At 43.3% G+C, this 27830-nt stretch overlaps 1 protein-coding gene across 1 annotated transcript; it reads right to left on the bottom strand.

Annotated features, from left to right (window-relative positions):
* Window positions 1-51: 51 nt before the first annotated feature.
* Window positions 52-27830, bottom strand: UBXN4 (UBX domain protein 4). Its single transcript, XM_056861514.1, has 13 exons — window positions 27749-27830; window positions 15485-15587; window positions 13883-13911; window positions 12814-12932; window positions 10278-10416; window positions 9122-9224; window positions 8498-8552; window positions 6495-6659; window positions 4833-4960; window positions 4352-4454; window positions 3172-3303; window positions 2778-2980; window positions 52-193 (listed from the first exon to the last, which is right to left on the bottom strand). Exons 1-13 carry the CDS (start codon window positions 27828-27830, stop codon window positions 55-57), a joined length of 1500 nt encoding a protein of 499 aa, XP_056717492.1. The 3' UTR covers window positions 52-54.

Raw genomic sequence — 27830 nt, 5'->3', positions numbered from 1 at the left:
TCAAATAAGGGGAGGAAAAACTCAGTGATCACTATGCACAGTTTACTTGCAAAACTACATTTGTTGAGTTGAATTTCCATTCCAAGTATTATTGTCATCTTCACCATCATCTTGAGTTCTCAGTCTATAGATTTTGCCTTCTTTTTTGAATTCTTCGCCCCGCTTTTCCAGTACTCGTTTCCTGACCCCTTGCCTAAATAAGAAATGCCACCTGAGAACAATGTCCTACAGTAGTACATCAAAGCAGCATTCATTCAGCTATTCTTCCATGCTATCCCCACACCACGGAATTCATGATGGTTGTACTGAAAGGTAACTGGGCAGAGTTCACTCACACGGTCTATGCTTTTAAAATTAGCACAAACTTTAAAAGATAGTACAACAAAGGTGAACATGTACTAGCCTCCACCAAAAGAGGAAGCCTAAAGAGGCATGCAACAACTTTTGGATTCCTCCTATAGCCCCATAAAAGGCAATTACAACAGGTTTAATCACAGCTAAAAGGAGATTTGGGAAAGAAAAGTAAAAACGTTGGACAGACAGACCTATCTTCCTAATAGTTAACAAAGATTATATTGTCCATGAAAGGCAGTTTTAGGACCTCCTTGGGGCTTTCTCACTTGTACTGTGGTTTTCAGAAGGTAAGAAATAACAGACCACCTTCTCCGATATACCCCCCCGGAGAGTTTAGGAAAACAACTTATTAGTGATCCCTGGCCCCAGGACTATCCAGCTGCCCTCAACCTGGGCCAGGGCCTTTTCGGCTCTGGCCACAGCCTGGTGGAACTCTCTAATAAGACCCCGGACTCAGTTCTGACCTGTGGGACTCAGTTCCACACGGCCTGTAAGACGGAGATGTTCCGCCAAGCATACGGTTGAGGCAGCAACGGTTTAGTAGATCAGTTGGCTTCACTTCCCCCTTTCCTTTCCCCCTCCCCTTTTCCTCTTTGTCCATTCCCTCCCTTCCTCTTTTCCCCTTCCCCTTTCCCTTTGCTGAGCCCGTATTTTTTTCCTGTTTCTCTTCTTGTCTCCATTCCCTGAAGATTGGCTGTTAGGTCACTGCTGGTCCTCGGTCTATGACCATTATGAACCCACTTCACCATCAGGAAATTTTTTAGTACTTATAGTAGGTGTGGAATTAGTTGCCATTTTGACTCACTTGTAAAATGTTTTAATTCAGTATTTTAATTTTATTTACTTATTTTATTTGTTTTTCATACTTCTAACCCACCCTCGCCAGGCCAGGCTCAGGGCAGGTAACAACATTATTTTTTTTACAATATAACAATAAAAATAAGAAATATGTTTTAATTTATATCATATTGTACAATATATTTACTTGCTGAAAGCCACCCTGAGCCCGACTTAGTTGGGAAAGGGCAGGGTATAAATAAAATAAAATAAAAATAAGACATTTTCTGATGTAAGGAGAGAGACACCCATTACTTCTTCCCTTCTTCATATTCCAACAGCAATGAAAGAATACTCCATCTCTCCTCCAAATTCTGTGCCCATCACAGGACCTTTGACTGATCACAGGCTGACTAGTAAGTCAAGCCACCATCCATAGACTCAGTGACCTTGTACTGGCTTAATCCCATGCATATTTCATCTGTGCAAAATTGCACTGAACGTCAAAAGGTAGAAGGCACCTTATTCTCCCCTGAAAACATGAGTATCTTATGCCAACAGGGTAGCTCTGGAGTGTAAGAAAATTCATTCATTCGAAACAATTATTAGCTGCCTATCTTCCTTACTGAGCTCAAATCACAGTTTAGGACATCTTTAATCAAGGTAAAAAGGTAAAGGTCCCCTGTGCAAGCACCGGGTCATTCCTGACCCATGGGGAGATGTCACATCTCGACGTTTTCTAGGCAGACTTTGTTTTGCGGGGTGGTTTGCCAGTGCCTTCCCCAGTCATCTTCCCTTTACCCCCAGCAAGCTGGGTACTCATTTGACCGACCTCGGAAGGATGGAAGGCTGAGTCAACCTTGAGCCGGCTACCTGAAACTGACTTCTGTCAGGATCGAACTCAGGTCGTGAGCAGAGCTTTTGACTGCAGTACTGCAGCTTAACACTCTGCGCCACGGGGCTCCTCTTTAATCAAACAAAGTCCTAAATAAAACCGTCTTCAGATGCCTCCTAAAAAATCTAAAGAGAGGAGGCCAGGCGACTCTCCCTGGGTTCACTGAAAAGGTCCTCCCTTGTGTACCCACCAAACAAACTTCCTTGATTGATGGGATAGTCAGGAGGGCCTCTCCCTGTGATCTTAATTCCCATGCAGGAACGCATGGGAGAACAATCCTTCCGATACCCCAGTCCCAAGCCACGTAGGGCTCTAAAGGTCAAAACCAACGCATTGAATTGGGCTTGGGAGTAGTGTAATTGCGGTAGCATTGGGGTCATATGCTCCAGCAGTCTAGCCACAGCGTTCTGCACTAGCTGCAGCTTCTGAACCCTCTTCAAGGGTTAGCGCCAAGTAGAGTACTTGCAACAGTCCAGTCTCAATGTAACTAAGGCATGGATGAGTGTGGCTAGATTTGACTGACCCAGGAAGGGATGCAGATGATGCACCAGCTGAAGCTGGACGAAAGCACTCCAGTCCACCGGGTTTTTTAAGGTGACTGCTGTGTCGAGTAGTACTCCCAAGCTGTTAACCTGGCTTTTCAAAGGGGAACTTAACCCCCTTCCAAGACAGGAAAGATCTGAAGTCCCTGGTCTGCCTTTCTACTGAACTGGGGTAACATAAGGTAGCATGCTAGTAAATGCACGGGTACCTGCTTGACTCTGTTGTGTTAGATGAAGGATTTGAGTGTTCCTGCTGATGAGGTCTTTCTGAAGTCTGGGAAGGAGGAGGGCTGCTGAACAAGAAGTTGCTAATAAGTCGCCAGACAGCCATCAATGGGTAAAGGACTGTGCCAAGAAATTTCCAAAAATCTCCACCAGAAGACTGCACGGCTGCTGTAGCTGATTTTCCTGCCTATTTGTGAGAACAAAAAACACTGAAAATCATTTAAGAACTGCAAATTGGACACAGGCTCCAGAAGAAACTCAGTACCTTTGGGCAGACAGGAGTTTGTTCGCAGAGCACTTGCTGCACCAAGACGATCTGTTCATGGTACAATTTAAGTGTTTCAATACTTCTTCTCTTTATGAACAAGATACACTTACCGGCAACAGTACAACTGAAGCACTTGGGGCAAGTTCTAAGTCCAATAATTTTTTTCCATAATCATCTTTGGTAAATTCCCTCCTGGGAAACATTGTAGCCAATGAGAAATTACCATATGTGTTGCCAACTGTCTGTAATGACACAACAAGCTAGTTAAATATCAGACATAGAAATGGGGGGGGGGAAATGCTAGACTTCCGAAGTAATTCCAAAATTTCATTTCAAATTAAGAGGTTTTGAAGGGGGGAAAGCATTTAATATACACACAACTACCCCCGATGACCACCTGCCTGCCATCTTTCTGAGTTTGCATATGACCCCCCCCCCCCAATGGAAACTGCTGCCGTAGGCTCATCTGGAATATTTGGGGGACACTGAAGAATCCTAATTTGTCACCATGCCAACGCAAAAGCAGTACACCTGGCATAATTTCATTTAAACAGACATTATTAGCAGCAGATACCAGCATGTTTTCTGTGAATGTCCTCTGCCACCAGTTAATATTTATTTAGTTAACATTTATTAAAACTATTTATATCCTACCTACTGTCTTTAGATAATATCTGGCCAATCTCTTTCCTAGTGAACAAGACTAAAGATCAGTCCCTAATAGACAAACACAAACCGGGGGCATGTGAATAATTGGGGGGGGGGAGCGTGAGGGAGACCGTCTGACAGTGCTGCCACAACCTACCTCACAGGATTGCTCTAAGGATAAAGTGGAGGTGAGCAGAACAATACGTGCCCCCCCGCCGAGTTTCTTTGAGGCAGGGCAGGATAACAACGTTGCTAAAACACAAAATTTCTTAAACTGATGGGGTCAGCAGGCTGATTCTTGTCCCCATACCTGATCATCTTCCTTCCTCCCAATTGATCCTCAATTATTCTGAACATTCCACCCCTTCCAAAGTTTCTCCAGTCTTTATCCAGCCATTCTGGGAAGATTATCTCCCCCACACTTCGGTTAATTAACATTACAATTTTTTTGTATACCTGAGAAGTCACTCAGAATAGGTACAGACCCTTGATCTGCTTGTGTTGGTTTCCTCATCCACACACCCAAGTCAGACAGTTTACTATTTTATTACATATAGTGATAAACACTTCTCTGTTCCAGAGGCTACCAGCTTGCTCTAACTATTAGTAAAGGACACAATCTTCACTCCAATGCTCATTTACCTGGGCCGCAAACTGTCGAGCCTCTTCCAAGTGGGCGTCTACAGGGAAGTTGTTAGTAATGGACGATCCATCTGGGAGGCGGAACTGAATTCTTGCTATAGTACTAGGGAAGATACATCAGGTTCAGGATGATGATGATATTTTTAAGAAACATCAGCAGACTTCACAATTCCTTTTAAACCCTTGGTTCAAATACCAGGTATATTACATTGGGAAAGTACATCTTTTGCATTCGTTTCAAGCCAAGAGTCACATTATGTGAGAATTGTGTAGCTCGAGTAATGTGCAATGCTACAATGTACAGAACAAACATTCTCTGCCAAGAAAGCTAAGGGAAGGTAGAGAAGGCAAAAGAGGCAGCTGATTATATGGCGCGAGTGTGAGATGCGAAGGATTAACTGCTGGTAGAAAGCAAAGAATGCAGTCCTAGAGTAGAACTAGGGAGGCTTTGTGGGACTGGATAGATACAAAAACAATTCACCTTCTCTCTGCCTGCAGGGTTTCCTTCCTGGCCTCCATCTCAGCTTGCTGTGCTTGGAGAGCGGCAGCCTTTGCAGCTTCTGCTACTTCCAGTGCCTTTGCATAACGAGAGGCTCTTTCAGCACGATCCTTTGTAAAAATACAAATATATTAGGGCACAGGTTACATAGGCTCTGCTGGGGTCAAGTTGCCTAATACAGCTGAACTGATAAGAAGGATCTGGGACAAAAATTATCCCCAATTTTATATTAAGCATAAGACTAATTCAAAATTCAGTTCTTCTTAATGCACCCCTCTCACACCGGGAGGGACCATTAGTTCCCACATTTTCACCTAATATAAACACTATCTTCTGTCGCCATGTGAGAGCATATGCTGAAGTATTCACCATTTCCCCCCCATCACAAGGTGATTTTATGCTGTCATCTGGGGAGGAGATAGATGCAAAATGTCTGCCAATATGTTTTGCAGGTATTTTGAAAGACTGCTGAAATAATGTCCCATCTATTTTTTGTACTGAACCATTCACACATACAAACACAATCATATGGATGTCAGTCACAAAATGACTAAGTTTAATCATTAAGCATGCCAAGATATTTAAATCCTTATATTAGCTCTTCAACCATTTAATTGGGAGTATTATCTGTGATTTCACTTGATTTATGCGTAATTTGAAGTTTAAGAGTATTCTCTGTTATATTGGAGAGATTGTGAAGTGATGTATTGTTGTAGTTTCTTATTTGGTAAGATAAGATACTATCATTAATGAGTACACACCAAAGTAATTTATGATGCTCAATTTATGATTATTATTTGGGGCCATCTATACTGTGGTTTTGTTGCTAAAAACGGTGTCAAGACAGAAGAACCATTCTGAACCATTGCTACCTCGGCTACATCCATTTTGTTTCCCCTAGATGCAGCCAGCATTCAGTAACTTTCCATTCATACACAGACTGATTCTCTCATAACACCAGGTGCAGCTTGGACCGTCAACAGGGCCTCGCTTATCAAGGTCACCCCGCTCACACCACTCATAACTCAGTGAAAACATCTGTGTGAGATGGGGTGTGTGAGATCGCTCCTTTCCCCTGAGAACCTTATTCTGGTTTAATCCAGCTGAAGCACCTAGAGTTCTCCCTAAAGGTCATCCTGATTGGGAGCTTAGAGCCACCTGTTCCTACTTCACGTTCGCATACGTCTGAGTAGGCCAAAGTGCCACCATTCCTTCTTCATTCTTGCTTGTCAGCATATCACTTTGACTAATGCTTAGCTGAACAAGATCTATAGCTTTAACATCCAGCATTATGATGTATCAACCTAGTGAGTATGTAGATAGCTGGACTTCTTTGTTTTATCTTGCAATTGCCTCTGACTATGTAACTTATCATTTTATATCCTTTTTAACCTATAACTGTGAGTTTACTGGCTTAACCCAGGACCACTCAGTTACATTACCAGCACAAAGGCAGGGTCTCTGTCTTCATAAACACAACTCATGATGAGAACAAACATAAACCACACACACACAAACAAAAAAACCCACCAGCCACCTATTTCTGAGGAAGTACATTTAAGATCACTTCGTCCATCTCCTAGTACATTAGTGATCCTTCCAAGGATTTACTACATTTAACCTGATCCACACTGGAACGCTTACCAATGCAATCTGCTGTTTGATACGTTCCCTAGCAGCTCTGTCTTCAGCTTTTTCCCTGCTCTTTTCCTCCAACATGCGTTTTGTCCGTTCTTCTTCCTGTTTTCTTTTGTATTCCGACATATCTTTTCCAGTTTTTCTTCTTTCAATTTCTTTCTTAATTTCTTTCTAAATAAAAACACACCTTTCCTAAGCATTGAAGAAACACCGGGGTTGCATCCTTCCATTCAAGGTGGTGAATTCTTCAGAGGGCCCCCCTCTGAGGGGCAAGAGGTTCTTCTACCACCGTAGAGAGGTAGGATTTGTTTTTATTACATTTATTATTTTATTATGTTGTTATTTCCAGTTCTTTCTCATAGAGACTCAAGGCATATACAATAAAAACATTACACTATCATTTATCTATAAAAAATACAACAGTATCCACTTCACAAAATTCCCTCCTTAAAAGTTCCATGCCACACATTCTGTGGAATTGCATTTATGTGGGAGCTTTCCTGATCTCTGTAGTCAAATGACATTGCAGGCCCTTGTTACTCTGCTAGCCCAAACCGTGAGCTGTTAGACCCCGACGAAGAGTTCACCTCACCAGCTTGATCACACTCCTTCCGTTTCAAAAACAGGATTTACTATCTCACCAGGTGGAGATAGAAGGCTAGAAACAATAACGTCTAAGATTTAGGACAGGGATGGGGAACCTTTTTCCCACCAAGGACCATTTGGATATTTATAACATCATTCAGGGGCCATACAAAATTATCAACTTAAAAATTAGCCGACCAAGCCCCAAGCAGGCAGCTGCCCCAGATTAACACCCCCCCCCCCCAGCACAGGCAAGCAGACAAGCATCCAACTGGTGGCACAGTCGGCCACCTGGTGGCACAGGATGGTCTGTTGAACCAGCCGGGCGTAGCTGTCCAGCCACACACCGGAGTTGCATGGTCAGGGCCAGATTCTACAGCCGGCTCCTGCTACCTCTGCCTGCAGGGTTGAAATGAGGACACACTGGCTAAGAACTCGCCCCCCTCACATATTCTGGCTCTGCCCCCTTTAACCCCTCCATTGTCGCCACTTTCGCCCCCAGCCCTCTTGTAGTACAGAGGGAATACATTTCTCCACGACTCGGGTGGGAAAGGGTTAACACAGTTTCTTGGGCGGTCCTAGCAGCTCCATAGCTAATGACTCTTCTGCAAGGGGGTAAAAAGGTTCCTTTTCTTGGCAAAACAAACTCACATCCGCCTTGAATAGAGGCTATTCCGGTCCGCGGGAAGGGGCAGATCACCAGTCTTAGATCCTTCTGAGCTAGAGATCTGCCAGGACCCACAAAGGGCCAGACCAAATGATTTCGCGGGCCTTAAAACAGCCCCCGGGCCTGATGTTCCCCACCCCTGATTTAGGAGGTCCCCATTGCTGAGGGGCTCTCAGCCCAGACTTTTCTAGGCTCTCTCCCTTTGTCCTCTTGGGCTGCATCCATTACCATAAGAATGGCTGCTCCACCAAACTCTGCAGCTTGGAATTTAGAAGCAATTGGAAAAGGGCAGATGGGAGGCCCTTTTGACCAAACTATCTGTAAAGGTGAGAGCCCCGTGGCGCAGAGTGGTAAGCTGCAGTACTGCAGTCCAAAGCTCTGCTCACGACCTGAGTTCGATCCCGACGGAAGTTGGTTTCAGGTAGCAGGCTCAAGGTTGACTCAGCCTTCCATCCTTCCGAGGTTGGTAAAATGAGTAAAGTGTAGCTGGGGGTAAAGTGTAGATGACTGGGGAAGGAAATGGCAAACCACCCCGTAACCATAGTCTGCCTAGTAAACATCGGGATGTGACATCACCCCATGGGTCCATAATGACCCGGTGCTTGCACAGGGAACTGTCTTTACCTTTTACCTGTAAGGGTAGCTTGAGTTTAACCCCTAAGCATCCAAAAGTGTAAACAAACATAATTTTAAGTTTGCTTTAAATAGGATTCTTATTCAAGAAAAAACTCAGACACTGAAATTGAAGTTAACCTACCTGTTCTTCTTCTTTCTTTTTCTCTTCTTGTTTTTGTTCAAGTTTTTTTGTTACTCTGGAGTTGAAAAAATACATACATAAACTGAGGAAGAAACCTATACTATGAAATGCCCTTTCCTGGTAATCTTTAAAAATTAAACTTTCATTCCCATCTTACTCATGTACAATATCACAAGTAGCAGCTTCTTTAAACTCGGCAACTGGCAAAGCTTTCTTCCCTCATGCCTTAGATAGGAATATCTTTCATTTTTGTTATGTGCAGTACATGATATAATTCAGGTGCTCTCAAAGGCCCATTCCACTACTGAGAGCTGCCACAAAATCTCATCATCTCCTTCTCCTTAATTCTTTCTCATGCCCGGTGCAGAAGACAAACATGCCCTGAACTAGGGCAAGAAGGGAGAGAGAACTGAAAAGTATCAGGTGGCACTTTCAAACACCCATACTTTTTTCTTAGCAGTTTTTTAAAAAGATATTAACAGAATTACTGTTTTGATCGTATAACAGTTTTTCTTCAATTGTATTTGTACAAATGTATCAATGTTCTATGAAAAATTTGCCAAATTCAACATTTTATAGAAAAACAGTGAAATCTGCAATAAATAAATAAATCCCCAAACAAACCTTTCTACTTTGGCAGTAAGGTCATCTGTAGTCGGTGGTTCTGGTTCTGCTCTTCTGTCATTTTCCTCAGCAACCTCATTTGTCTGCACCAAATTTATTTCAGCTTAAGATAGTGTAGAAATCAGATGGGAAAGAAGAGGGAGAAGGAGAGAAAAAACTTATTGAACATTTACTATGATAAAGGAGAAAAGTAACTACTGTATAAAATTTAGAAAACTCCTGAACTGTAAAAATTCAGCTACAGAAACAAGGAACCAGTATTATAACTGCATCACTATTTAGAAACAAGCAGGTAGGCAAGAATGTGCTTAATCTTAAGGCCATCACTGCACATAGCTGCCATTATGAATGCTTCTGATCTGGATACCAGGTCCTTTATTTTTACAACAAAATTAATCACTTAGGGCCAAACTACATACTATGTTTTTTAAAGAGTTGAGTCTGGCTTTCTCAGTTCAGACTCGCTCTTCCTGCAGCTGCAGAGCTGCTGTGGAGAACTGCTCTTTAAAGTACTGCAGGGGCCCAACTTAACTCAAAAGCACAGCATGGAAGAGAAAGTGGCTTGTGCCCCGCCCTGCTGTTTTCCTGAACTGAAACAGCCCAAGGGTTTAGTTGACCCATTTTGAAGCCACACAGGCAGTTTTAGCTCAGGAAAATGGCACAGGGGGAAGGCACGAGCCCCTCTTTCCCCCATGCTGTGGTCCGTAGCCAAACTGGGTCCCCGCTTTGCTTTAAAAGCACTTCCCCAGAGCTAGTGTTACACTGAAAAACACACACAATGTGTAATGTGGCCCATAGCTTGCATTACCACAAATGCACATACATAATTAATGCACCAGTGATATGCCATCCACTATCTTCATCACGATGTCACTTTTCGCTCTGTTGTGCTCCTGGTCCTCTAAGAGGAGATGCAGCTCTGAAGTAATCTTTCTAGATGAGAAAGGAGTATGGTGGGGACAGGCAAAGGTACGAAGGAGGACAGGGTGCAAGTGAGTGAAAGCAACAGGAGATCAACAAGGAGGACGTGAGAATGGTTTGTTCCAGGTAACTGAACAGCTGAATTAGTGGTGCAGTTAACACCCTTTAGAATACATATGCATTTTAAGAAAGCAGAAATATTTCAAAAGCAGCTTTATTAATTACTATTACTTACGAGGTGAAGATACATGTAGGCTTTCAGGCTGTGCTTCAATGGACTCAGATGTTTGCGATCCAGAATCATCTGTGATGTTATAGAGAGAGGACGAACATGAAGCAGGACTTTCTAATGCTTCATTTTTTAACATGTGCATCTAAGGAAAAAAAGAAGTATGCACAGAAGTTTCATAATTCAGGAACACTGCTTTTGATTCCTTTTTTGGTGAAAAGTGCAATAAGTGCTAACTTTTCAAGATCACAGTTTATACATGATCCTATCTAATCTCCAAACAGTAAAAGTAGGGCCAAATTAAATGAAACACTGGAGATCCATGATTGGAACTGCTGTATATTTAATGGCAGTAGTTGAATTAGAAATAAGATGCAAGATCATTCTATTTTCACCATCAACGCAAATGGGTAAATGGAGGAGTAGGGAGTTACATTGGATAAAACCCATGGGTGGCTGCCATTAATAATAATTTAAAGAGATAGGAGATCCAAAGATGAGTTGCCAGTGTCTCATCTAGCTATGTCACCCTATACAGCAAAGGTTGTAAGAATGCACTTGTGCAGTTCTCACCATTTAGAAACAAATGTCCTCCCATGGCTTCCCTAAGTGTATTTACCAAGGTTGCTAAAACACAAAATTTCAGATGTGTACCCAGGAAAGTCTTCTAAGGTAATTTCTGCATAGGCGTTTTACCTGGGGTTCATTGCTTGCTGGACTCACACTTTCCTATTGGGAATTTCTGCACCGGCAGCCTCCCAGGCTCAAATCAAGTCCCGCCCCTTTAAATGCCACTCTGTAATTGGCTCACTTCGCCCAGCTTGCTATGAAAAATAATCACCCCCCAAAAAACCCTACTGCCGCATAAAAAAGCATTTTAAGAATGAAAAACAAAAAAATGGAGCAATCTGAAAGGGGGGGGGGAATCCAAGCCTCGTTTTTAAAAAGCCTCTCTTTTTTTGCTCAGAAAGAGCTCCAGGGTAGCAGGAAGCACTTGAATCCCCGCCTGTTTCCCCACTGCTTTGCGATTGGCTGTTTCTCTGCTTTTGCATCTGCACTGAATTTTGAGCCGGGCTGAGCTCATGATAGAGGGAAAAGTCGGATTAGCAGAGGAAGGGGAAGAGCCGGACATTGTTAGAGCTGGCAGCGAGTTCATGTCTCATGGAAGGAAAACACATGCAGAATTCCAAGGAATATCTGAGTCAGACAGGGAGCGAACGTGAGTCCAAGTACCTATGCATAATAGGCTTAAGTGTTAATTGTCTCATAATACTTAGCAAAAAAAAACCTGCCCCTAAGAAATTTTTCTGGCGCTTGGAAATTTTTTGTTAAGTGCTCGAAGAGGTGTTGGGGTTATCAGCTTCTGACCAGACAGAAAATTTCCTTTAAATTACAAATATATTAGTATATTGCCAGGGCTCTGTGGAATGGTCATAAAGTTGTCAGCTGTGGGTACTGGAGATAATGCAACACAAGTTAAGGGAATTGCAATTCCAGACTAGTATTTATAACTAATAAGAAGGAGTTTTTATCCCACCAAATGACTCATCTATTCCCATTAAACTAAAGAGGCCAGGAAACTAACAAGTTTTGCTTCAGAGAATGAAAACAAAACTCATCTGCTTAGCCCCAGGCCAAGAAAAATATTTTAGACCTCTAGCACAAGTCCTTTCCCGCATGCTGGTACATTTCAATCTCTTTCCACAACACAGGTAAACCTCAACAAATAACCTAATAAAAAAATATTGTTTTTATATTTTTAAAATACCCACAAATAAAATCACCATATATAACTACCACTAAAAATAAATTCTGAGCTCCACTGAAATCCAATCCATCTGGGTGACTTCAAGGTTTTGGCAAAATTACAGTGCCACTGAGATACTTTTTGCTACTGTTTCCACAGTCCTTTGCCATTCCCTGAAAGAAAATTTGGTAAGTGATAATCTGCAGAGTGATCTGGAAAGGTGACTATAACAGCAGCTGTAATATTCATAGCTTAGCCTAAAGTATAGAAAAATGTATTCTGAAGTCTGAGTTCCACAAGGACATAGCCCCTGTTCCCACAGAATCCCTCTAAACCTACCTGTTAATGCCACCAAAAAGACACCATGTTAAAACGGGCTAATGAAAGCAAGTGGCGATAAAGCAGGAATTGAAAGGTAGAATAAATATTTATTAACAAAATGGAAACAGGCAAAAAGCCCAGGTATACAGAGAACAAAACTACCTAGTGTAGGTTACAAGAAGCCACTATTCCAATTCTTCGTGTCTTCCTAACAACTGAAATACAAGCGTCACTGAACTCCCAACGTTGACAAACAAGTCAATGAAAAAAACAAGTTCAGCAATTTAAACTTGTAACTAAGCAAAACATCCATGACATTAAAAATACTTTCTTACAGTGAGCCAGGTCATAGAGGTTTCAATAATTCAATAGGCATAATTACTTATTCTGAACTGTACAAATTAAACACAAAAAAGCGTTGTTTTTAAAAATACTTCACTATATTGTAAAAGCAGGTCTGTCACCATGTGTTACCTGTTGGACTTTATTAATTCTTGTAATAAGTTCCTCTGCAGAAACACTGCCAGCAATTACTTCCAAAGGGATTCCATTGTCTCCTATAAAGAAGCTGGATGGAACACATACTACAGGATCTATGTGGTAATAGTTGAGGAGATATAGATATATACACACACACACACAGCATTTGTAATACTATACAAAAGTAAACTGGAAAAGAAAGAAAAAACCACACTCTTATCTATTTCTCAACTGTGAGCAGACCTGCAGATATCTAAATCTGTGGATTGGGCTCACTGAAAGAAAAAGAGATTTTTCTCCAAACTCTCTTCTTCTCCAACTGAAGCAGCGGCTCCTAGGGCCCTGCAAACGACCAGGGGCCTTGCTACCAATATGGCAGCTCCTGGGGACCCTGCTGGATACGAGGCTCTCAGGAGCCCTGCTGCCAATGCTGCAGCTGAAGAGGTCAAGGTAAGGAGGGAAGGGGGAGGAAGAGAACATAAGAAAGGCCCTGCTGGATCAGATCGAGGCCCATCAAGGCCAGCAGTCTGTTCACCAAGTGGCCAACCAGGTGCCTTTTGGAAGCCCACAAACAAGACGACTGCAGCAGCATTGTCCTGCCTGTGCCCCACAGCACCTAATATAATAGGTATGCTGCTCTGATACTGGAGAGAATAGGTATGCATCATGACTATTATCAATTCTGACTAGTAGCCATGGATAGTCCTGTCTTCCACATCACAGGCTAACTTATGAATGCTGCTTCTTGCAGGCAGCTTCCCACATGGATAATCTCTCTTCCAGTTTTTGATGGGAATCACAACACGCTAAAAATATAACTGAAAACGCAGAGAGGAAAGGGGAGTGTCAAAACTAAGCAGGAAAGGAACAAAAATGGTGGCCATAAGCTTCCACTGAAAACAATGGACAAAATCCTACTATTTGTACCCTAACATAAGGAAGCATGCCAAAGACAGCACAACTTTATGGCTGCACTGATTCATTTTTACATTTCTGGAACAGGTTATTAGTGATCATTTCTACTATAAAAATGCTTATTTCTGAAACTCTATTCAAAGGATACAGATCTGTGAGAACAGCAGGCAGGTTTCACTGTGTAAAAGAGAGTACTTGTTTAGCAAATGGCTAACATTCCAGAATTTCATAAAATTATCATGTCATTATACACAAAGCTTGAAAAATCCTTCTGAGATTACAAGGAATTAATTTCTGTTTCTATTAACCACTGCACTGGATTTATACCATACCTTGAGAACTCCAGGATTTAAAGGAACATTTACTACATATAACCAAGTGCTTCTTTTTCAAAGGGAACAGTCAACGGAAATGGGGCTATATGGATTTTCTTCCTTTTTTAAAGTTCCACAGTACATGTCCTACAAAATCATATTACAATACTATCCAGTACAAAATATTCATCAAAGGGAAGAACAAATGCATTTCATTAGAGGGTCAAACCAGATACTCTATGTATGGTTTAACAGTCCTTTTTCTTGGTAAAGTTGTATAAGAAAAGGGTAATCAGAAGGAAAGAGAGCACTTAAACTGCTCTAGCAGTAATTCTGGTCCAAACTGCTGTCCAGCAGCTTTTCTTCCTTGCTGGGAAGAAGGCACACACATATTTGAAACCCTGTGAAAGGTGGTCTGGTTGGGTGGAGAGGAAGCATGATTTGGATTGGAGAAAAGGTGACTGAGCAAAGGGTTAAGCACTTTGCTTTTGTTTCTCTGATCTCAATTATCACCTCCTGATTCAGCTTTTTGCAGAATAAAAGGGACACGTGGCTACAGCTGCAAGTTTGTTTGTGATGTGTAGCTGAGACACCAGTCTTTACATTTCATTATTATTATGTTTTTTTACTTTTCAAATTGTAAGGTAAGTATCAGTGAGACATTATGTTATGAACACATGAAGCAATTTTAGGCCAAAACCCATTCAGCTCTACACAGTCTAATGACTGTGCAGTCTTCAAGCAGCAGCAAGACAAACACTCGTCAGGGAGGCTTTAGGCTGATCCTGCATTAAGCAGAGGATTGGACTATGATTCGATGACTGGCAGTGACTCTCCATAATCTCAGGCAGAAAAGAGATCCTTTAATTGAACATGCTAGGGACTTAACATGAGAGCCAGCGTGGTGTAGTGGTTAAGAGTGGTGGTTTGGAGTGGTGGTCTGATCTGGAGAATGGGGTTTGATTCCCCACTCTTCCACATGAGTGGTGGAGGCTAATCCGGTGAACTGGATTTGTTCCACCACTCCTACACACAAAGCCAGCTGGGTGACCTTGGGCAAGTCATGCTCTCTCAGCCTCACCACCTCACAGGGTGTCTGTTGTGGGGAGGGGAAGGGAAGGCAATTGTAAGCCGGTTTGATTCTGCCTTAAGTGGTAGAGTAAGTCGGCATATAAAAACCAACTCTTCTTCTTCTCCTGCAAGCAGCAGCTGAGCCATGGCCCCTACCATTTTGGATAACAATTATACAAGAGAAGGTATGAACTAGAATAAATGTACAGTAATAATTGTGTTTTCTTAGCTTTCACTTAATATTTTTTTTAAGTTCTCCAAACGCAAGGTCTCTCCACAACAACTACGTCTTGAATACAGAGCGGTATTTTAATGAGTGAATTACTACTGAGAAGCAAAAACAGGAGCAGCAAAAGTTGCCAAACCTTTGGGTATCAATTTTAATAGCCACAAAGCCATCTGCTGCTGCCGCAGTCACTTTCTCATCCTCCCAGCTGGTGCTCATCTCGGTGGACTGTTCATCATCCCCTGGGGAAAAATAACAATTTTTTTTCAGATATGCTAATCTAGATTAATTACGCTACAACATACTGGATCCAGTTTAAAGTAAGATTCAGTTCTGCTCCCTCCCCATTACTTTGTAAACAGCACAACATGGGAGCAGGAAAAACAACCTGAAGCTTGCTTAGATACAATTTTCTTTTTGCAAAATTTATTTAATATTAAATATACTTACTAATTTAATATAAGGGATCATAACTATCTTGCAGAATGCATTTTAAATGATAAAATTGCTCTCCTTCCTTACAAGCAAAAAGGAACATTTTAAAATATAACATGTATTCTACCATAAATATTTGCTGAATTAGAATTTAAGAGTATATTTAATTGTATTAATCAGGACTTAAACTGACAAAGTTACAGCTGTTTTGAATGGTCACTGTGCCTGTAGTTTTTGAGTTTTGCATAGATATTGTAACTAAGTGTACTTTTTTTGCATTTCATGGCCTTTTAACTCCACTGTTCACACAATTTTTCCTTCTATATGCATGTGTGCTGCTACATTTGCGACTGATGAAATAGGCTTTAACTACAAAAGATTATGCTACAATCTAGTAGTTAAGAGAAAAATATTCCTTTTTGGTTTTACCACACAACAGACTAGTGAATTACCCATCCGGAAATAATTACTTAATTTTATCAATACATCAGTAGGGCTTGTGGGTGTGTAAAGTTGAAGCCAACTTAGGGCAACCCAGTAGGGTTTTCAAGAGCAAAAGACTTAAGGAGATGGTTTGTCATCACCTTCATCTGAAAAACAACCCCATGTCAAGAAATTAAACCCCTTTAATTTCTTGTTAATATTTTGCCTCAGGGTTTAGTCCAACATGGAATTAAAACTTGTGATATTAACTTGTAACAGCTAGAAAGCAGGCTCTGATTTGCAAGGCTGAGAACGGCTCCATCTCCAAGTAGATAAGCCAGGTGTCTCCAGTTTATGGCATTCACTCCTAAATTGCCAAAGACATCCTTCCCACTTAATTGCATACCATTCAATTAATGAACTTTATTTTGTCACATGAATGGGCCAGGAGATAAATATGGACTGCAGATCATATGGCCAGAACCAGATATGCCATTACCTTAGATCATATTCCTGAATTCTGACTGGGTTTTTGAGCTCATCCCATGCTGAGTTTCAGAAATAAATATGGCACCTTTTGCTTTGTGGGACTATGGCGTCTTGAAGTACCTGCTGACACTATGGCCCATCACGCTGACCTCTTGACTATTCTCTAGGCTGAGATGCTGGGCCTCTGAAACTCTGATCCTATGCTGAAGGATTTCAGCTTATGGAAACAAACTCTTTGAGAACTCTGGTAACAGCTATGCTTTTGAATTCTGGAACTTTGCCTTTGAACTGTTCTTGTTTAAATGTGTAGTTAGATCTTTGCAACTTAGCTTTCTTGTTTTGCTGATTCACTGCTCACATATTTTGTCTTGTAACCTGCACATCTTTTAAATAAATTTCCTTAAACTTTGATTTTGTGGTCTTTTGACTCTTGGGTGGTTTCAATCTATTTCTAGTTCCTTAGACAAGGTGGTACACTTCCAGAACTCTATTTTAGTCAACCCATGTTGTGGGTGGTCTACTTTATAAGGCTGGTTTTTCTTGATTAAGCCTTAGAGAGGTTGGAGGCTTGCTCTTTGGCTTCTAACTGATTTCTGTGATTGAGAAAAGAGCTGGTGGCAGACTACCTTGCTGGGTTGTGAGGAATCACACCCCAGACTTGTAAATTGTGTGACAGATGCAGCCCCTAAACAAGAACTCATACGGCGGTTTGCCCTGCAACTTCTCGACACACTAGTATTCCTTGGTGATCTCCCATCCAAGTACTAACCAGGGCCGACCCTGCTTAGCTTCTGAGATCTGATGAGATCAGGCTAGTCTGGGCCATTCAGGACAGAGCCAGTAAGGCTTAGTTCAGGATTTTATTTTCACCTCCAGTGCTGAGTGTTGGAAGAAAAGTTACCTCTGAGCATATACAGAGTACCTTTCTCTTGCCACTGACCAACACATTTCAGGAATAGGTGGCCTTAGCACTTAGGCAGAATATTCAGCAATACGGGCTGAGCCCCAAACCTTTTCCTTTAAGAAACCTCCATTCCTGATTTTCTTCCCATATATTTTTTGCCTATTTCCAGCCACTTATCGGAAGATAGACAAACAACTGACCAGATCGGCTGAAATGGCAATTTTGTTTCCTTCCCAGTATCCTTGGAGTGTATTTCTTACCCCAGTTTATATATATAAACTTGGCAGAACGCAAAGAAAACTGGCCCTAGAACTTTTTCCCTCTTAGGACACTGTCACCTACAGAGTAGTAAATCATGCTCCCAAAGTACAGCCTGTTATCACATACAGATTGCTTTCTGTAAACAAAAAATAAAATAAAAGCCATTTAGTGCATTTTATTCCACCCGTCCTCCAAAGAGCTCAGCATGGAATACATTTTTCTCCCTTCCTCCCTCATAGCCTTAAAAGTCTGCAAAGGACGTTAGGCTGAGAGAGAGTGACTGGCATACAGAGCCATGATCAGCTTCACAGCAAGATAGTTTGAACCCAGGTCTTCCCTGTACCAGTCAAACATGATTTTTACTTTTTCTTCTCTCTCCCTCGCCATCTGTTTTTTTGGGGGAGTTTTGCGCCATCTTTGCTTCTACATTCTGTCTCAGACTGTGACCAAAGATTCTCACCCAAAGCACCTGGCTGTTCATTCATGCACAGACTGAACCTTCTGACAGGGCTATAGTTAGCAGGCTAACTAACACACACACATCACCCCTATCAATACCTCAAACCTCTGACAGCAAGGAAAGGGCAGCGTTTGACTGGTGGCAACCATATGACAGGAGGGAAGGGGGCAAGTGGGCAAACCCCATAAGAAAAGCCCTGCTGGATCAGACCAAGGCCCATCAAGTCCAGCAGTCTGCTCACACAGTGGCCAACCAGATGCCTCTAGGAAGCCCCCTTTCACACAAGCAGATCTCCCCCTGCATCTCAGAGACCCTTAGATAAGGACAGCAGGGTGGGGTTGGAAGATTGTCACAGTACTATTATCTGCATCCACCTTCAGCATTCCACAAGCAGAAAGGCAGCCTAGAAATGTCTTAAGTAAATGCGACTGGAGGGAAAATGCTAGAAACATAACGACTGAAAAATACATAAATATAAAAGTTCTCTTCAACATTTTTGTTCCATTATTTTGGCTCTAAATATTATTTCAGATAGCTTATCAACGGTTGATTAACACCAAAATATCCTTAAAATGGCCACTACCAGTTTCAGAAATACATGAAGTGACTTAGAGAAAGCGCAACATTCCAAATTATTTGCAATATGAAGATGTGCTCTTTAAAATAAGTGTTAGCCATAGTCCAGCAGTGGCTGTTAGTGGTTAAAAAAAAATTCAGTTATTCTGTTTGCAATTGCTGCTTACATTCCAACAAAGTCCTTCGCCATTTTCAAAAATGAATGTATCCATTATTTATTTAATAATATGCTGTCTTTGTGAATGTAGGGGGGAAATTAAAATAAAAAAAGCAATAATGTACTTTGACGACAGAAAAAGACTTATTTTAGAAGCACTTTTGCTGATAATTCCCCCTTGACAGATTTACAAAGCAATTAAATATATGCATATTTATGCACAGTTATTTGTAATGGAAAAGTTATAGTCTCTAATATAATAGAACTGTAACACTCGTGCAGAAACCACTACATCACTACTTGCAATCTTTAAAAAAATATGAATTAGATAGCTAGACTACCATTTTGTTTCTAGTTTCAGCTATAACATCACGGCTTCCAGCCAAAAAGAAAAAAGGGCAGGAAGGGAGGCAGTTTCATTACCAGTGGTTCTTATTAAAAAAAACAAATGAAGTTGTATGGAAAAGCATCATGCGCAGCATCTGCATCTTTATTTCCATTCTAAAAAATAATGCAGTTGTCAGTGACTGATATCCTCATTCATATAATATCTTAAATCAAGGTAATTCACCGTGGGTAGCCGTGTTAGTCTGTCTGCAGTAGTAGAAAAGGGCAAGAGTCCAGTAGCACCTTAAAGACTAACAAAAATATTTTCTGGTAGGATATGAGCTTTCGTGAGCCACAGCTCACTTCTTCAGATACAGCTAGAATGTGAATCCATCTGTCTTTAAGTAAAGGAGAGTGAATTCAGACAAGCATTAGTATGTAAATGTTAACAGTATGTAAATGTGAATAGCAGGCGTGATGGGATTAGGTGTGGTATGCAGAAGAGTCTGTGATGTCCAGGGGAGAGATGGGTATGGAGAAATCAGCACTGGTAATCTCTCCCCTGGACATCACAGACTCTTCTGCATACCACACCTAATGAATTCATTACCAATGCTGATTTCTCCACACCCATCTCCCCCCTGGACATCACAGACTCTTCTGCATACCACACCTAATGAATTCATTACCAATGCTGATTTTTCCACACCCATCTCTCCCCTGGACATCACAGACTCTTCTGCATACCACACCTAATCCCATCACGCCTGCTATTCACATTTACATACGGTACTAATGCTTGTCTAAATTCACTCTCCTCTACTTAAAGACAGATGGGTTCATATTCTAGATGTATCTGAAGAAGTGAGCTGTGGCTCACGAAAGCTCATACCCTACCAGAAAATATTTTTGTTAGTCTTTAAGGTGCTACTGGACTCCTGCCCTTTTCTACTACTTAAATCAAGGGTATCAAACGTAAGTCCTGGGGGCTGGATCCGGCCCCTTAAGAGCTCTTATCCAGCCCGCGAACCAGCTGAGGCAGCCACCACCCCCCACTCTCGATCTGGGCTGGGGAGGCATGGCCCGGCCCCTACCATGTGACGTTTATGTCATATCCGGCCCTCGTAACAATTGTGTTTGACACCCATGTCTTAAATCAAAGTTCTTCAGTTACTGATTTAGTAGGATTCCAGCTGCCAGAGAATCTAGTCCTTCAACAGAACTATGTTCTAAAAACAGTCCAGCTACCAATATGTTGTCAGGAGGCAAAATGTTAAATTCAATCAACATAAGGCATGCAATTTCAGGGGCAACTTAACTAGCTCTGTGGACCCAGTAATACTTTAACATGCGTTTTTCTGATAACAGCCCATGCAAATGGGAGTTTGAAAAATTCTCATTCGTTGAAGATATGCTGCTGAAAGTCCCTGAGGATGTCAAGTATCTGGATGTGCTCTTCTCCAGATAGCAGCCACCGTTTAGAAGCAAAAACTAAACATCAGTAAACGTAACACACTTCTACATCAGCAACTGAACAAACCCCACTTATTAAAAACTATGTAAAATGGGGAGACGGGACACTTTCTAATACCTACTAAATTATTATCGCCCTAACCTGGATGGCCCAGGCTAGCCTGATCTCGTCAGATCTCAGAAGCTAAGCAGGGTCAGCCCTGGTTAGTATTTGGATGGGAGACCACCAAGGAATACCAGGGTTGCTGTTCAGAAGAAGGCACTGGCAAACCACCTCTGTTAGTCTCTTGCCATGAAACCCCCCCCCCCCCAAAAAAAGGGGTGGCCATAAGTCGGCTGCGACTTGACGGCACTTTACACACACAAATTACTATCAGCCCAAGCATAAACTGTTGGGACAATCCTATGGAGTAACTCTGTATAGAATTGTGCTGTTAATCAGCCATTCAGTAGGTTATAAATTAGATTAGGACTTTTAGGAGGCTTTGACAATTTATTTGCTGCTTCGTTCCCCTCCCTCCCCCGAATCTTATTTGGCTTCTTATAGTGCAATCCAGTGAAGAGCAACTGATGAGATGAAACTTTATTTTTTAAAAAGGAAGAATACAATCATTAATTTAAAAAATGTGCATAAAATGTATTTAAAAACTGTAGCTAGAATACACAGACACGTGGAAACATAAATAACTTTTCAGCACACCATTTTATGTTCCAGCAATCCAGAACTGTAAAATCAAAGTGTGCAATGAAATGTAATGTTGTTTACCTATTAGTTTCCCACTCTGACTGAATTTATTACAAATAACGCTGGAGCTCTGAAGAGAAAAATAATTGCTATGTATTATGTACGTGTTTGCAGAAACTTAGAGTGGCATGTTTGAATAAGATGCCTTTTCAAGTAATTGTAACATCTGAACAGTGCTTAAAAACAGCTCTGTAGTATTGAAAGGGCGGAGGCATAGAAAATAGCTGGGCTGAGCACACTGCTACCAGAGTGACAACCTGCATATTCCAGAATTACTTCCCAAGAGGGAACAGAGAGAGAAAAATACAGAGCTCAAGTGTGTAGATTTCCCACAGCGGTGGTCATCACCCAACTCAAAGTGCGGAGGAGACACAGAACATATATCTTGTACAAGTTGACTATGGCTAATTTTCACAGGTCAATTTACAAAGTGATACATTAACTGTTTGAAACTTACAGATTTTGAATCTTATCATGGTTTTAACCTGGAACCATCAATCCTATCATTTCTTTTTAAAATAAACCATTTAGCATCTTAAAATCAAAATTTACATATCTTACAAATAACAAAATCCATACAGCAAGATTACAATACTTCAAAGAAAACATTGGGTCGGATACTATCCTTGTGCTTGAATTGTCCCGAAATACTTATTTTTAAAAGTCCATTGATCAAAGAACTTGTCCACATATAAACTATTGCTACATAAATATTATTTATAGTCTTGTTAATTTGGTCAGATATGCTGTCCTCCACACTCTACATAACCATTTTGAGGTTGTGAGGATATCTATGTTTCCAATTTGCAATACATATTTGTGAGTGAATAATAAGTTTAACACTGGGGTAGACTGGGAAGCAAAAATGGTGCTGGAAAGAACCCCAGCTTCTAGCCTGCCCCCAGACCCTCCCCCCAATAAAGGGGGGAAGGGGCAAACGATTACTCTTTTGCTACTGCCACTGTATGCTGGATGCCCTGTCCCAACCTGGTGTGGGGAGGGGGAGCTGCTGCGAGCAAGGTGGCTGCCCTGGGTCTCTGTGGGATGGGGAGAGTTGCCACAACTTGCTTGTGTAGCCAGTCCCCTTGTGGCACCCGCAGCTTACCTGTCCCGTACAGGGCTGGAGAGGCCCGCTTGCTTGTGGTGGTAGCGGCCGTGAGTGCCACCCCGCACAGGTCTGCTTTAAGAGATGACATTGCCAACAGATCACCAATTGGAATCTCATATCTACCTTTGAATTTATATAGTTAGGTACAACAGAAATAATATTTTAGAGAAGTCTTCCTTGCTTTCTGTTGAAGATCCAAAATCTTTTTACTACTCTTTGAGAAACCCAATACCGTTCTCCTATGGATCACAGATCATAGATATTTGTTCTCGCAGAGCTGACAAGCTCTACAGCAGTTGTGTCGAACTCAGTTGTTACGAGGGCCAGATATGACATACTGTATTTTTCCGTGTATAAGACGATGTTTTTTTCTTTAAAAATTTAGAAAAAAATTGGGGGTCGTCTTATACACAGAAGGTCACTGCTCTCTTCCCCGCCTATCAGCTGACGGGCGGGGAAGAGCCCAGTTGCCCTGGCCGGGCCTTCTGATGGTCCCCGCCCGTCAGCTGATGGGCTGGGAAGAGAGTGGGTGGGGAAGAGCCTGGTTGCCCTGGCCGGTGTCCAGCCTTCTGATGGTCCCCGCTCTCTTCCCCGCCCATATTTTTCCGTACACGCCTCCGTGTATAAGATGACCCGATTTCTTAATTTTGGGTTTAAAAAATAGGGGCTGTCTTATACATGGGGGGGTCTTATACACGGGAAAATACAGTAAATGTCACTTGATCGGGCCAGGAGATTGTGCTGCAGTAGAAAGGGGGAGGGGCTGGGGGCAGGCTAGAAGCTGGGGTTCTTTCCAGCACCATTTTTGCTTCCCAGTCTACCCCAGTGTTATGTGAAAGGCTTGCTGATATTAATCAGTATACTGCTATTTAAAAAGTATAGGTTTGTAGACCCACAAGCTCATTATTATGAACTGCTAATATAAATCGAGAATTTTTAAGAGAGGTGGCACCTTTCTAAGACAAAAGACCTAAGAATATAATCTTTACCCATTGACAGTAGTTTAAGAAGTAACTGCACATTGTATTGCCTAAGGCCTCAGAATGGTTATGTAGAGTGTGGAGGATAGCATATCTGACCAAATTAACAAACTATAAATAATATTTATATAGCAATACATATTTGTGCAGTGAATAATTATTGTGATCCTATGGTCAATAAAGGGGGGGAGGAGCAAATGATTACTCTTTTGCTACTGCCATCGTAAGTTGGATGCCCTATCCCAACTGGGTGTGGGGAGGGGGAGCTGCTGCGAGCAAGGTGGCTGCCCTGGGTATCTGTGGGATGGGGAGAGATGCTCCCCCCCCCCAGGAACAGTGTTGCAGGGGGCATTTGGGCTGCAGCAGGAAAAAGGAGGCAAGGAAGTTGCATACCATGGGCTGAAATTGTTCTGTCAGCAGAAATGCTCTGCAGGATACGATCCAATGGCTCTAATCCAGGGGTGGGGAACCTTTTTCCTGCCAAGGGCCATTTGCATATTTATAACATCATTCGGGGGCCATACCAGGTGTAGATCTCCCGGTGTGGGGGCGGAGAGGCTAGGGTTGCCAGGTCTCCAGCCACCACCTGGAGGTTGGCAACCTCAGGGGAGGCCATACAGAGAAGGCCTGGAGGGCTCTCCCGGTCCTCCCCCCCCTCCCAGGTGGGAGAACAGCCAGCGGTGGGCCCGAGCAAACGAGGCGCCAGGGAGGCGCAGCCCGCGGTCGATCAGCAAGGGAGGAAGGAAGGAAAACAGAGAAAGAGGAAAAGGGAGAGAGGGAGAAGGAAATGGAAAGAGGGGGAGAAAGAAAAGGACGGAGGGAGACAGACAAACAAAGAGACAGAAAGAGAGGGAGAGAGAAAAGCCTTCCCCCAACACACACGCACACCCGCCGGCCCCACATGACCTGGCCCCAGGCTCCATGCCCTCCCTGCCCCAGTCCACAAAAGGCCCCCTGAAGCCCGATCGGCTCCTGTACACATGCTCTGCTGCCGGGAGCCGCGGGCCTGTTTCCCCCCACCTCGCTGCTCAACAGCCAACAGGCAGCAAGAGGGGCTTACAATGTGCCCCAGCATTCCTGCAAGCTGCGGCTATAGGGGGCAACCTTGGGGGAAGCGTCCCTCCCCCTCCTCTTGCTGACCAACAGCCGTCAGTCGGCGAGAGGAGGTCCAAAGGGTGCCCCTGCAAGCCGTGGCCCCAGGAACACCCTCAGGGAGGGCCGCCCTATGTCGCACCTCCACGGCGGGGCCCCGGAGCTCCCGAGGGCCACAAAAAATGTCCTCGGGGGCCGCATACGGCCCCCGGGCCTGCGGTTCCCCATCCCTGCTCTAATCCAACCAAAATTAGACACTTTATAAAGTCCTGTTGATTTCAGCTGAAGACAGATAAACTTGTCCTTAACTCTGTCATTGAAATCAATAAGGCAGTAACATTCTTGCATTGACTGGACTGTATTCTGTGTGCTTGGGTGTGAGTACTAGTCAGGTTGCTGCTGCTACAGTAATTACTACATAAGCCTGTAGAGCAGGGGTTTCCTGTATGGGGACCTTTCTGCAATGAGCGAAAATCTGAAGGCACACATTTCTGTTCCACGCCTAAGAGCAACCCAAAATATCACCATGCATGTTAAAGGTCTCAAGAGATGGGGTTACCGCACTTCGTATTCCCAGCGATGTATTAAGAGTTTGAAAATATTATAAAAAATACTGTTCACACTTTCTATGTATTCCAAGTGATGTATTAAGAGTTTGAAAACGTTATAAAAATTACTGTTTGCACTTTGTTTGGCCCCTTTAGCTGTGAACACGTCTTCCAACCATTTATAAGCCGTGGCATCCAAAAACCCTTTTAAAGCGATGTTTTTTCTTAATACATTGCTGGGAATACAAAGTGTGGTAACCCCCATCGCTTTAAAAGGGTTTTTGGATACCATGGCTAAAAAAAATGGTTGGAAGACGTCTTCCCAGCTATAGGGGCCAAACAAAGTGCGAACAGTATTTTTTACAACAGTTTCAAACTCTTAATACATCGGTAGGAATACACGGAAAGTGCGAACAGTATTTTTTATAACAGTTTCAAACTCTTAATACATTGGTGGGAATACACAGAAAGTGCGAACAGGATTTTTTATAACATTTCCAAACTCTTAAAACATCGCTGGGAATACAAAGTGCGGTACCCCCCATCGCTTTAAAAGGGTTTTTGGATACCACGGCTAAAAAAATGGTTGGAAGACGTCTTCCCAGCAATAGTGGCCAAACAAAGTGCGAACAGTATTTTTTTATAACATTTCCAAACTCTTAATACATCGCTGGGAATACCTAGTGCGGTAATAGCCAGACTGTCGCTAAACACTAGTAAATTGAAAAGACTGCAGGAAAGACACCGGTCTGAAGCCTCGGGGCAAAACAGTGTGACAGTACCCCAGAGATCTCCCGGTAATAACTGGCTTCCAGACTGCCAGGGAAGGAATTTCTGCCTAGCTACAAGCCTGCTCTGTGCACTGGGTCACTGGGCTAAGAGTCATGGAGTGTCAGAGTGAACGATAAACAATGATAGGAGATTGGTTCTTGTGGGTTATCCGGGCTGTGTAACCGTGGTCTTGGTATTTTCTTTCCTGACGTTTCGCCAGCAGCTGTGGCAGGCATCTTCAGAGGAGTAACACTGAAGGACAGTGAAGGAGAGACACTGTCCTTCAGTGTGACTCCTCTGACGATGCCTGCCACAGCTGCGGGCGAAACGTCAGGAAAGAAAATACCAAGACCACGGTCACACAGCCCGGATAACCTACAGCAGGGGTGGGGAACCTTTTTTCTGCCAAGGGCCATTTGGACATTTATAACATCATTCGTGGTCCATACAAAATTATCAACTTAAAAAATTAGCCTGCTATATTTGGTCAGACATTTAGCCAAGAGGCACGACCAGAGACGGCTCCGAGTGTCTGCCACATAGTTTCTCCACGGCCCGGTGGGAAAGGGTTAACACAGTTTCTTGGGTGGTCCTAGCAGCTCCATAGCTAACGACTCTTCTGCAAGAGGGGGGGGGGGAAATGTTCCTTTTCTGGGCAAAACAAACTCACATCCGCCTTGAATAGAGGCTATTCCTGTCTGCAGGAGGGGGCGGATCGCCAGTCTTAGATCCTTCTGAGCTAGAGATCTGCCAGGACCCACGAAGGGCCGGACCAAATGATTTCGCGGGCCTTAAACGGCCCCCGGGCCTGACGTTCCCCACCCCTGACCTACAGGAACCAATGAACTCTGACCGTGAAAGCCTTCGCCAATATAACGATAGGAGAAGCTGGACGAAACTGCCAGCTGTCCTGAGTCGCCTTTCTGTCCGTAATGCAATCAGAGAGGCATAACTTGTTGATGTATCGTCATAACTTGAACTTGGATCAATCTCTCTCCCCCAGTATAACCGGGACTCGAGAGGTTTCTGCCCGTTAGGGCAGGGGTGGGGAACGTCAGGCCCGGGGGCCAGATAAGGCCCGCGAAATCATTTGGTCCGGCCCTTCGTGGGTCCTGGCAGATCTCTAGCTCAGAAGGATGCTGCCCTGCCTGAATCTCTCGGGCCCGGCAGAGCTCAAAAACGAGTCGCTCTCTGTGGCAGACCCTCGGAGCCGTCTCCGGTCGTGCCTCTTGGCTAAATGTTTGACCCAAGGTAGCAGGCTAATTTTTAAGTCGGTGGTTTTGTATGGGCCGTGAATGATGTTAGAACTATCCAAATGGCCCTTGGCGGAAAAAAGGTCCCCCACCCCTGCGTTAGGGCCTCGGAGTCAGCAGCTGCAAACCAACTGTTTCCTTGATCACGGTCTTGGGTCTCCCTCTCCCCACCCCCCACCCGCGAACCCCTGTTTACTGCGACAGCCGCCGCGGCCTGGCTTCGCGTCAAGCGGCCTGCGACGTTTACAGTTGCGTGAGGGCCGCCTGGGCCCAGGCCCCGCGACGAGAAAAGAGATAATTTTGAGGTGTTTTTTTTTAAGTAGCGGGAGAGGAGGAAGAGGAAGGGCCGCCGCACGACAGCCGGCGGGGCCCCCGTGAGGCAGACGCGGACGGGCCCGTACCTGTCACGAACACCACGAAGACGGCGCCGCGCTGCTTGGCGGCGGCAATGGCGGCCGGGATGGTGCCAGGGAACCACAGCAT

Source organism: Euleptes europaea, chromosome 15 (assembly GCF_029931775.1).
Source record: "Euleptes europaea isolate rEulEur1 chromosome 15, rEulEur1.hap1, whole genome shotgun sequence".
NCBI classification, from domain to species: Eukaryota; Metazoa; Chordata; class Lepidosauria; order Squamata; family Sphaerodactylidae; genus Euleptes; species Euleptes europaea.
This window is presented reverse-complemented; position numbering and strand designations above follow the sequence as displayed.